The 10,227-nt window shown below is 29.0% G+C and overlaps 1 protein-coding gene across 3 annotated transcripts; it reads right to left on the bottom strand.

The window, feature by feature from the left end:
* Positions 1–2,827: 2,827 nt before the first annotated feature.
* Positions 2,828–9,560, bottom strand: LOC149237529 (uncharacterized). 3 transcript variants are annotated; one of them, XM_089366834.1, is made up of 3 exons: positions 9,518–9,560; positions 8,450–9,062; positions 2,828–3,259 (listed from the first exon to the last, which is right to left on the bottom strand). In XM_089366834.1, the coding sequence occupies exons 2-3, from the start codon at positions 9,024–9,026 to the stop codon at positions 2,958–2,960; spliced, it is 879 nt and encodes a 292-aa protein (XP_089222960.1). In that variant the 5' UTR covers positions 9,027–9,062; positions 9,518–9,560; the 3' UTR covers positions 2,828–2,957. The 3 variants fall into 3 exon arrangements, with proteins under 3 accessions (XP_089222960.1, XP_089222961.1, XP_089222959.1); XM_089366835.1 differs by having other exon boundaries at positions 9,408–9,522; XM_089366833.1 differs by lacking the exon at positions 9,518–9,560 and having other exon boundaries at positions 8,450–9,296.
* Between the last annotated feature and the right edge of the window lie 667 nt (positions 9,561–10,227).

Below are 10,227 nucleotides of genomic sequence, written 5' to 3'. Positions count from 1 at the left end.
CTTTCCAGGAATCCCCCATTTGGGATAGTCGCAACTCAACCAAAATACGAATTAATCTAGTGGAATAAACTTCTATCAAGGTTTTTTGAAACCCCTCTGGTATAACTTCAAAAAATTTGTAAGACTTTTAAACAAGTAATAAGGGAGATTCACTTTTAACCCAAAAATACCGTGAGCAACTGAACATGATAGTACAAAACAAAACCATAATGACCCTCACATGTAATATAGTGTCTGATAATTAAAAATAGGTCACTCCATTTGCTTTTCAACAAGTTTATATGCATACTTTTGATGTTGTAAGATGCTTTCTTGGAGACGAGGAACTTGTCCTATGTAATATTTTTAACCAAACAGTTCTTGGACCACATCTCTCCTTCTGTGGACAAATAAGTGGCTTTAGATATGAAAGCTTCATTTGCAGGAATTTCTAAATCTCCTACCTTTTCAACCTTGTCGTTGTAGGTCTGTGCAAAGGCCTTGGTTACTTCAACATTGTGGCTTTGAAAGGTCTGAATAAAGTCCCACCAACATGCTTCCTTAAACAGGGCCAAATATTCTTCATAGGCTTCTACTATCTCACTAGCAGGAGGTTCGATTCTCACAATTGGGCTCATTAAACATAATAAAAAAGTGCCAAAATTTATTCACAAATAAATGGCATAGCATTCTACTAGGTTGTGATAAAACAAAGGTCGAAAAAGAAATAATCCAAGGGCTTCTGCAAAATTGTTGGAGCAGAGTTGGAATGCAAGGTGAAACACTAGTTGATTGGAGAATTAGGTTTTTGGCATCAATAGGTTTTGTAATGACACTAAGGGAGGAGTATTGGTAGTACTGAGTGGAGTAATGGAGGGTCTAAAACATAATGGTAAAGATATGCCCTCGAGATAATTCACTCATAACCTTAGAACAAATGTTGAACTCATAGTGTGCCACTAAAACCAACATTGTCACATAATCACAATGACCAATCAAACATTGATTACCAACCTATTCACATCTAAATGCTCCATACATGATATGACTTTGAATTATTAGGTTCAATAGCATAGGAACTGGTGCAAATGAAACATTGTAATCCAATAAACCAAATTCAAATTGCATAATCCATAAAATGGTTCAATCCTTGGTTTACAAAGAGTTGAAATCATATAAACATGATATTTACAGCAAAAATACCATATGTCATGTCATTTAAACTGAATTTTTACAAGCCACATAACAGAATATCAATCCCTAATGGTGTTGAAATTATGAAATAGCGGTGTCCACATGATATAAAGGAAATGAAACAGAAATGCATCCAATTTTTCAAGAAAACATAGGGGCAAAGACCAATTCATATATCAATCATGATAGCCTTAGCAATTGCAAAAAAATCCATTAACTTATTGAAGATAATCATTATAAGAAAAATGAGCCAAGGGGTCAATGTAAATAAACTTGTTACAAACTCGTTTCAAGTCTCAATCCAACATTCATAAAAATTGAATACCTTTGTCATTCATCGAAAGATTAACAACCCAAAAGAAGGAAAAAGTTGGTGTTCAAAATCAATAAGGCAATCAAATAACCTAGGAATTTGATATAAACGAGGGGGATCCATTTCATTTAAAAAATGGAAGGGGAGTTATTGGCCAACGAAAACCATCCCCACAAAACATACACTTGTATCACATGATATACATGGCTTGAAACATAGCCACCAAATTTACACTTTAATTGTGGAGTTAATTTCATGGGATGGGGAAGTGGGAGATTTGATCATTGATAAACATCGATCACAATGCTAAATCGACTGTTCTATTTTCCATTTCATCCACCTTGGTGTTATTTCGTTGTAGGTATGATGCATTGGTATTCTAAGAATTGTTCTAGAATAACTCCAATTTGAAGGAAGATTGAGCTCAGGAATAGATCCTTAGGACTAGTTCCTCTCCGAAGATGGCCTATGATAATTTTGGAGTCCCTAACAAATTGGACCTTGTTAGTTCTGTTAACTTGATCTAAAGAGAGACCTTGAAACAATCCATATGCTTAAACTTGATTATCTGAGGCTTGTCCCAAACTCCAAGTGAAACTAGTTTCTATTTTTCCTCTAGGGTGAAAAATAGTCACCCTTGTTCCACTCTTATTTTTAAGGATTTCTCCCTCCAACTAATTCCTAAGCCCCATGAATACTCTACAACTTTAACTTCCCCTTGGCTATAGAGCACCCCTGGCCGCTCCCCCTCTCCCCCTCTTTCCATCCATGTTTAATAAATTGTTATTAGGCCTATACTTAAGAGTTATTAATGTAACATAGTACTTTGAATTAATTGAATTATGTAATTGATAAAAATATATAAAAGTTATGAGTAAAAATTGATGGTTGCATATAAAGAGAAAATTTATGTTAGATTTTGTTAACATTATTAGGTTTCTAGAATTTTGTTTTGTAAGGTGGTTCAAATTGGATATAATATCAACTTGGATATATCTTGAGGTAATTTTGTTAGGTGCAACTTTTGGGTGATTTTGTTTCAGAGTGATTTTGTGGAGTGAATTCCTAATGAGTTTGATGGTTACAATCCTTGAGTGATTCATATTTAAGATGAAATTATGACGATTTATTTAAATAGATATATTTACAAAGAACTTATATATAAATACAAAATTCTCCTTCTAATCTCAAAAATAAAAATTAATAGACAATGTATCAAATAAAGACAACCAACAGCGACAGAATTGAAAAGAGAAAACAAATTTTAAATTACAGTTAGTATTGAATGATATTGTAAATTACTATATATATTGGGAGGATTACATTTTTATCATGTTTAATTTATTATTTGATTTCAGGAAAAATTTAACCAGTTATTTTACATCAAAAATGCTTTAACAAAACATTGATGGCCCTCACTTCAAGACCTTATAAATTAGCTTAAATATATTTTGAAGAGAGATGTGTTGAGTTAATCAGAAGTTGAGGAATCATAGTAAGCAGCTGGAACGCCATGTAGCTTGGTCAAACGGCGTTGCCTCGCATACTCAAAGCACTGCCTCATAATACTCAGGATCTGCCTGTGAGTTTCGAAATCGTTCCTCACATTCGAAGGTTTCTTGCGATCAACATGGTGATCTGCAACGTAATTCTCTATACAGTGAACAACATCTGTCGCGGCTTTGAGAGCAACGGTTGTGATGACATCCCGCAGGTCTATGGACTTCATCTGCGCTTCTTTCTTGTGCGTCAATACCACCACAAATTGAAGCCCTGCACATAATATTTATCAAATTCGAAAAGTTAAGGTGGCCTCGTTGTTTTGAATGAACCAGAGAATTTATGCCCTGGGCATAATATTACTTTAGTGAAATAGAATGAAAAACGCTATTTTTTTTAATATGAGGTTTATCAAGGTTTGAAATATAGATCATTAAAGATGGATGATTAATTAAGCTGAGTCGTGCATTTTACAGTTCAGTATGATGTGTAAGATTGCCAGTGTGTCATCAACTTTGAAATTTTGTTCATAAAAAAATTGTAAGTGAAGAAATTGGATCCCTTTTAGCTCATCATGTTAGATCTGTATTTAAGATGAATCTATGATGGTCATAAAATCAGTTGTAAATATCAATATAGACCACAAAAGTCTGAGGTAACAATTTATTTCGATAATGTATATCCAATTTTAAGTTTAATCTATAATAAACATGAAAGACATAATCAAATTTACAGACTAAATATCCAATTTTAAGTTTAATCTATAATAAACATGAAAGACGTAATCAAATTTACAGACTAAATGATTACTTTTCTGATTAATTTTAATAAAAATTGGACAGAAATTTTTAAAACTTAAGTTTAAATTATTTAATCTACATAATTCTACTACCACAAAGATTTTCAAAAACGCTGAATCCACTTTCAAAAATATATTTTAAACAACAAAAAAATTTAAAATTATATTGTTGAATTTTAATTAATTTCATTAGAAAAAACTATTTCATTTAATTACCAATATAAAATATAAAAAAATAAAAAAAAAATGAAATTATATGATTAAATTTTAATTAATTTCAGTGAAAAAAACTATTTCATCTGACCACCATTTCAAAATTTTTAATGTAAATTTTAATTATAAATATTGGAAAGAACTTGAACTTTGATGATTATAACGAACAAGTAGAGATTCCAATATTCCAAAGCAAAAACCTTGAAACAATTTATGCATATATTATGAAGTATGCATTACCAAAGATTCTTTCTTATTGAGATTCCTGAAGAATATATTTTAAACGAGGGAAGAGTTCACAAGAGACATCTTACATTCTGTACCTCATGAAGTATGCATTAGCAAAGGTTTTTTCTGATTGAGATGAATAAAGAATATATTACGAGGCAAGAGTTGAGAACATATATTTTATATTTGATTTTGATGGCTTAAATGTTTTTAAGTAGTTGTTTTTTAAGCCACCAGTTAAGTCTAAAGAACTCACATCACTTAATAAAAAAATAAAAAATTGATTTGGTTAAATAGTTATTAATCATAGTGGTTTTTGATAACTTTGATATCGAGAACCTAATATTATATGAGATTAATGGTTGTTGAAATTTTTTAATTGGACTTTAGTAAAATAAATTACAATGTTTTGGCTATTTATATAGTTAGTTTAGTTATATAAATTAAATTGCTGGTAAATTTTGATAAACATTAATTTATAATAATTCTCTCAAGTCGTTAAATTTTAAAAAATCATAAAAAATAATTAAATTATAGTTTTGTTTAAAATAATCCTTATTATTATCGATGATAAACAAATTTAATATAAAATTAAACATATGTACATTAAAAAAACATATAACAAAATTTTTAACCATGGATATTCACCCCACATTATTATGGATATTATAGACTTTGTTGCTATACCATAGACCAATACCATGGCTTATCAATTCCACATCACCAAAAATACCTTAACTCAGTTCATATTACTCTAGTTTATATGATATTTTTTTAACTAATATTTAATTAAAAGGAAAAAAAACATAATTACTTTGAAAATAAATTTTAACTTTTAGTTTGTGCATATTATTAAGAATATTCTACAATATTTTTTAACAATTAAAACTTTACTATTCACTATTAATAATTAAATTAATATTATAAAATCAAATTCTAAAATAAAACATAATTATTTTTAATTTACGTAGTCTAATTTCTAAATGAAATAGACTCTTCCACCAAAATCTAATAAAACAATTTAAAAACAAATATAAATTTTTATTTTCTAAAATACATTTTAAAATAATAAATAAATTCAACACATTAAAGAAAACTATTTACCCTGAACTGGAATCTGCTTTAATCTATGGACATATGGGGTGAAGTCTTGGAAATGGAATCCACGGACACAAATCAGACATCGTGCAAAAACAGAGGCATTAAGATTTGCGATGATTTTTTTTAAACTAAAATTTATAAATAAGTCAACAATGGTGATTGTGTGATTGACTCTTAATTATTTAAATATAAATATGATTCATTTAATTTTTTAATTTAGTAATATAGTTTTTTAATTATATTGTGGTTTTATGTCATTGGTAATAATTTTTGTTTTTAAATATATAAATCGATTTAAAGTTTAATTATTTAAATTTTATAATTCAAATTTAGAAATTTATTGGGAATTTTTATTAAATTTTAGGTAATATGTTTTTTTGTTTGTCAAGTGATTTGCGTTTACTCAGATTTGAGCGGTGATTTGAGAAATTGCGACCTAGGGGTAATTACGACCTAGGGTTATCTAAGCCGTCAAAATCACTAGGGATCGCATAGGCCACACCAACCCTGGATCCCTGCCCACACCAACTCTAGGGATTGCACACAGCCACACCAACCCTAAGATGATTGGATTTTAGCATGTCTCCTCCTCCTACCATGAGCCCAACAACCTCCTTGAGGTCCTCCTAGCATAGGCACAACAACCTCCATGAAGTTCGATCTTAGGTCTCCTTGCTAATGAGGCCCATCCTCAACTATTTGTGTTAGTAATACTTGACCAAATTTAAAAAAATATTAATTAGAAATTTCAAAAATAAAAAATTTAAACTAAAATTTATTTTAATTATTTATAATAAAGTTCAATTACCCACCTCAATGATATATTAAATACAAATAAAATTATAATCCTACCAAACTTTAAAATATATACATACATATACATATTACAAAATTATGCCATTCCATAATAATAATAAAATAACAAAAATTATGATAATATGCTAAATTAAAAATCTAAAAAATAAAAAAAATTAAACTAAAATTATTTCAATAATTTATTAAAAACAAATAATTAAAAAAATACAAAATTATGTAATTCCTCAATCATAGTAAAGTAACCAAGATTATGATAATAAATGAATAGACAAATACATATATCAATAGATAATGATAATAATGTTTTTAACCGTGATGACTGAACATGATCGCGGAAGACATGATCCAATTCCGTTTTACTGGAGATATTATTTCAGTACGAACAAGTTCAAATTCATTAATATTTTGTTAAAGATATTATTTCATTGTTAACCTTTTAAAAATGTTTTGCAATGTTTTTATATTTAAAGGTAGTTTTTCCATTTAAAGTTAATTTTTCTTTATGTTTTGAATTTAATTTTAATCACAATTGGAATTTTTATAAAAAGGTAAATGTAATTAATAATTATGGTAATAAGTATATTTATTTTAAAATAAAATTTTCACAATTTTAATTTAATAATTAATAATTATTAAAATGATAAAGTGGAATTATTTTTCATAATTTTTTTAGAATGTTTTTAGTATTAAGTACCAATTAAATTTTGAGATTTATTTCAAAAATATTATTTTTGTTATTTTAGTTTAAAAAAAAGATAAATAAACATGTGTCATATAAATGTGAATATTTTATTTTGGTCATATAGTATTACTAAACTATGATATTATAATAAAATTTGTATATAAGTTAAGAATCTCTATAATAAAGGGTTTCTTTAATATATATATATATATATTTAATTTATGTATATTAATTATACACCTAATAATTATTAAGTGTTAGATTTAAGACTTTTGTGATTCATAATGTAAAAAAAGTCTTTCGGATTAATCACATTGTTATCATAACAATGTGATTAATCCGAAAGACTTTCTTCTAAATTATTAAGTGGATGATAGAGATTTAATCTTCATAGAATATTCTAGAATATTTAATAGCTGAAAATGATATCAAAGTACTTATGTAATTTTTGCCATTTAAAATTAAATTGATTAATTAAAAAAAACATGTTACATGAAATGAGTTTTGGTTTTTGGAGCATTGTGACAAAACCTATTTACAAATTAAGAATCTCTATAGTTAAATTAGGTGAATCTCCATGGTTAAGAATCTTGTTATTATTTTATTTTTTTTAAATGTATAAATTTATTAACTAAAAGAATTTATTAACAAAATAAATAAATCTTTTGCAATAGATACCTTTTTTCTTAATATTTAATTAGCATAGCAATATAAATTCTATGATCCACATCAACTGACTATTTTGGACATTCTTTATATTAAAATATATATATATATATATATATTTACCAAGAGTTATTGTCCACCATAATTTATGCAATTCTATGAATAAATTTAAGTAGAACAAGAATATAAATATGCAGATTATATATACAAGCCTAAAAATTAAAATATTACATATTTTCAAAGTCTAGTCTAACTTATAAACAAAATGGTTTTTTTAGCCTTTTTTTTAGTTAATTTTAACTAAAATCCATCAAACTTTTTAAAATATTGAGTCTAGCTCAAGTGTTGAATTTATTTATGCATTTTAAACAATAAATATTCACAATCTTGTTTGAAATTGTATTGCCAAATTCTGATTAAAAAAAATTATTCCGAAAAGACTATTTTTCGACTACACCTATTTTCAATAAATAAAACCACATTTTTTTAGACATGTTTTCACATCAAAATTCATTTGTGGACTAGTTTCGAACAAAAGTGTGGTTCATTGTCAGGACCAAATGAACCACACTTACTAGTTCGAAATGGGTAGACAAATGAATTTTGATGTGATTATCCAAAACATAAGCCTTAATTCAATAAAACAAAAATTGCAAAAAAATTATTAAAAAATAAAAATAACTTTCATAATGGTTAATGGTTAAATGGGTCTAATGGTTAAGAGCATGTGTTTTCTCCTGAAAAATCACAGGTTCAATACGAGAAGGGTAGAGTATGAAGGTCCCACAAACAAGAAGTATATATGCCTTAGTAAGAGGCAAGTCCCTTGTACCACAAGCAAGGGGTTTCATACACCAATTTGATATCCAGCTTAGTAACAATCTTAAATTAAATAATAATAATAAAATACCTAATTTAACCAATTTTAAAAACAGAGGAGATCATAAAGCTGGAATACCTTCATCGCGTATGATCCTCACTAGCTTTGATAATGGATTCAGAGCAGGTCCTCCCATGTAGCAATCCTCAGCTTTAATTACCAATATTAAGCACTCAGGCACTCTTTGAACGTTCCTTTGCCGGGAAGGATCGCTGTTCAACACATTCTTTTCAATTCCTCCCCTTCTTAAAACATTTCTGATCGCATTTTCATCCATATCTTCCATGGTTGAGAAACACGGAGTGTCGATAATATTCATCAAATGTTTTGGGTATTTCAAAAGCTTATTCTTCATTCTAAAAACCCTCGGCTCAGTTGTGGTAATTTGGGTTGGTCCAGTCTCTGCTCGCATTACCAGAGGCCCTTCCTCCTTGTAAAGAACTCTGAATACAGTATTGATGAAGGAACTCCGCCCATGCTTCTGAAACCCTAGAACAAGAACAGTGACAAGATGTTTCGAAGAAAGCGTCACGGCTGCATCCCCAAATTCCTTGTACTGGGATTCCAAAATGCGATCCCTTGTTACCTTATTGTATGTGAAATAGGCAACAGTAGCTGCGGCGGCTGTCCCTAACAGAGGGATTATCACATTCATTCTCTTGATCAGACAGTTCAGCTTCAATGCTCAAAACTGATTTCACAAAATGGTAGATTAGGAATGGGGTTGAATTCGTTTTTTTGAGAATTTTTGGAAATTTGATAATTTAAATCAGATATAACTATTTCATAAATGTTATTAATTGGTTAATTATAATCTGTATAGACAGACTCGAACCCACTCAGTTAAGAATAGGTGAAAACAAATTGTTTATCTTCAACATAAATCTTTTTACTCATTAAAACAGCTTTATAAAGACTCATTTCTAAACTCTTTTTTTCTTAAAATAAAACATGTTTTCTATCCACAGAAAGAGGAGGAGGCAAAGGCAGAGATTCTGATATTGCAAAGACAAACCAGTGGAAGCCATTGATATACCTTACTTTGACAAGAAGAACCAGTGGAAGCCATTGATATGCCTTACTTGGACAAGAAGTGTGCATTGCCAGAGTCTAGTTTTCTCAAACCAGTGGAAGCCATTGATATACCTTACTTTGACAAGAAGTATGCATTGTCAAAGTCTAGTTTTCTTATTGATATGTAGAAAGAATATCTCTGAAATTTTTACCAAGTCATCAAAGGCGTGAAATCTACACAATGGAATCGGAATACCTCGTCGACACAGATCAGACAGCGTACTAAAAAAGTTGCAAGTCTGGCATATGCATTCAAATGGAGTAGATGAAGTGAAAGGGAAAAGATTGATGGGAGAGGCAGCAGCCCACCTGGCTACTTTACTCATGTGCATGGGGTACCTGTAATATTTTTTTATGATTGAATTGTGTGATATGTTGATACCAATTCTTGGCAGAGGATGTTGGTTTATGAAATCATGGTAATCTGGCTTTGACCCATATCCAGAATATTTGTGGGAGATATGCATAGTAAGATTGTTTATCTTGCTATCCCAGAATCTTTGGTGGAGGTCTCCATGTGTTTCAGATTTGTTAGTCTATTTTTGGGGACCTTGAGTAAGTTTATTGACTTGTGGCCAGGTCGAATTAGATATAGATCTTGGATAAGTTTATTGGTATGGTTATCATATCTATATTTATAAATAAAAGTTAGGTTCGGTATTATTTTAGAAAATCAAATTATATTGATGATTTGTTTTGTTGTTGTTACTGGCTTGAATTTTTTTTAAGAAAGTACTTAGTAGCATAATACACACTGTTTTGATATGTAAAAACCATGTTTA

This window comes from Pinus tabuliformis, chromosome 8 (assembly GCF_031772625.1).
Source record: "Pinus tabuliformis cultivar Carrire ecotype Pingquan chromosome 8, CPIR1, whole genome shotgun sequence".
NCBI classification, from domain to species: domain Eukaryota; kingdom Viridiplantae; phylum Streptophyta; class Pinopsida; order Pinales; family Pinaceae; genus Pinus; species Pinus tabuliformis.
The sequence above is the reverse complement of the archived record's forward strand: the minus strand, read 5'-3'. Positions and strand labels throughout refer to the sequence as shown.

Coding starts and splice junctions, on each gene's coding strand:
- LOC149237529 (XM_089366834.1), bottom strand. CDS start 9,026: ATGAATGTGATAATCCCTCTGTTAGGGACAGCCGCCGCAGCTACTGTT. Junction 3,260..8,449: donor GAGGATCATACGCGATGAAG/GTATTCCAGCTT, acceptor TATTATGTGCAG/GGCTTCAATTTGTGGTGGTA.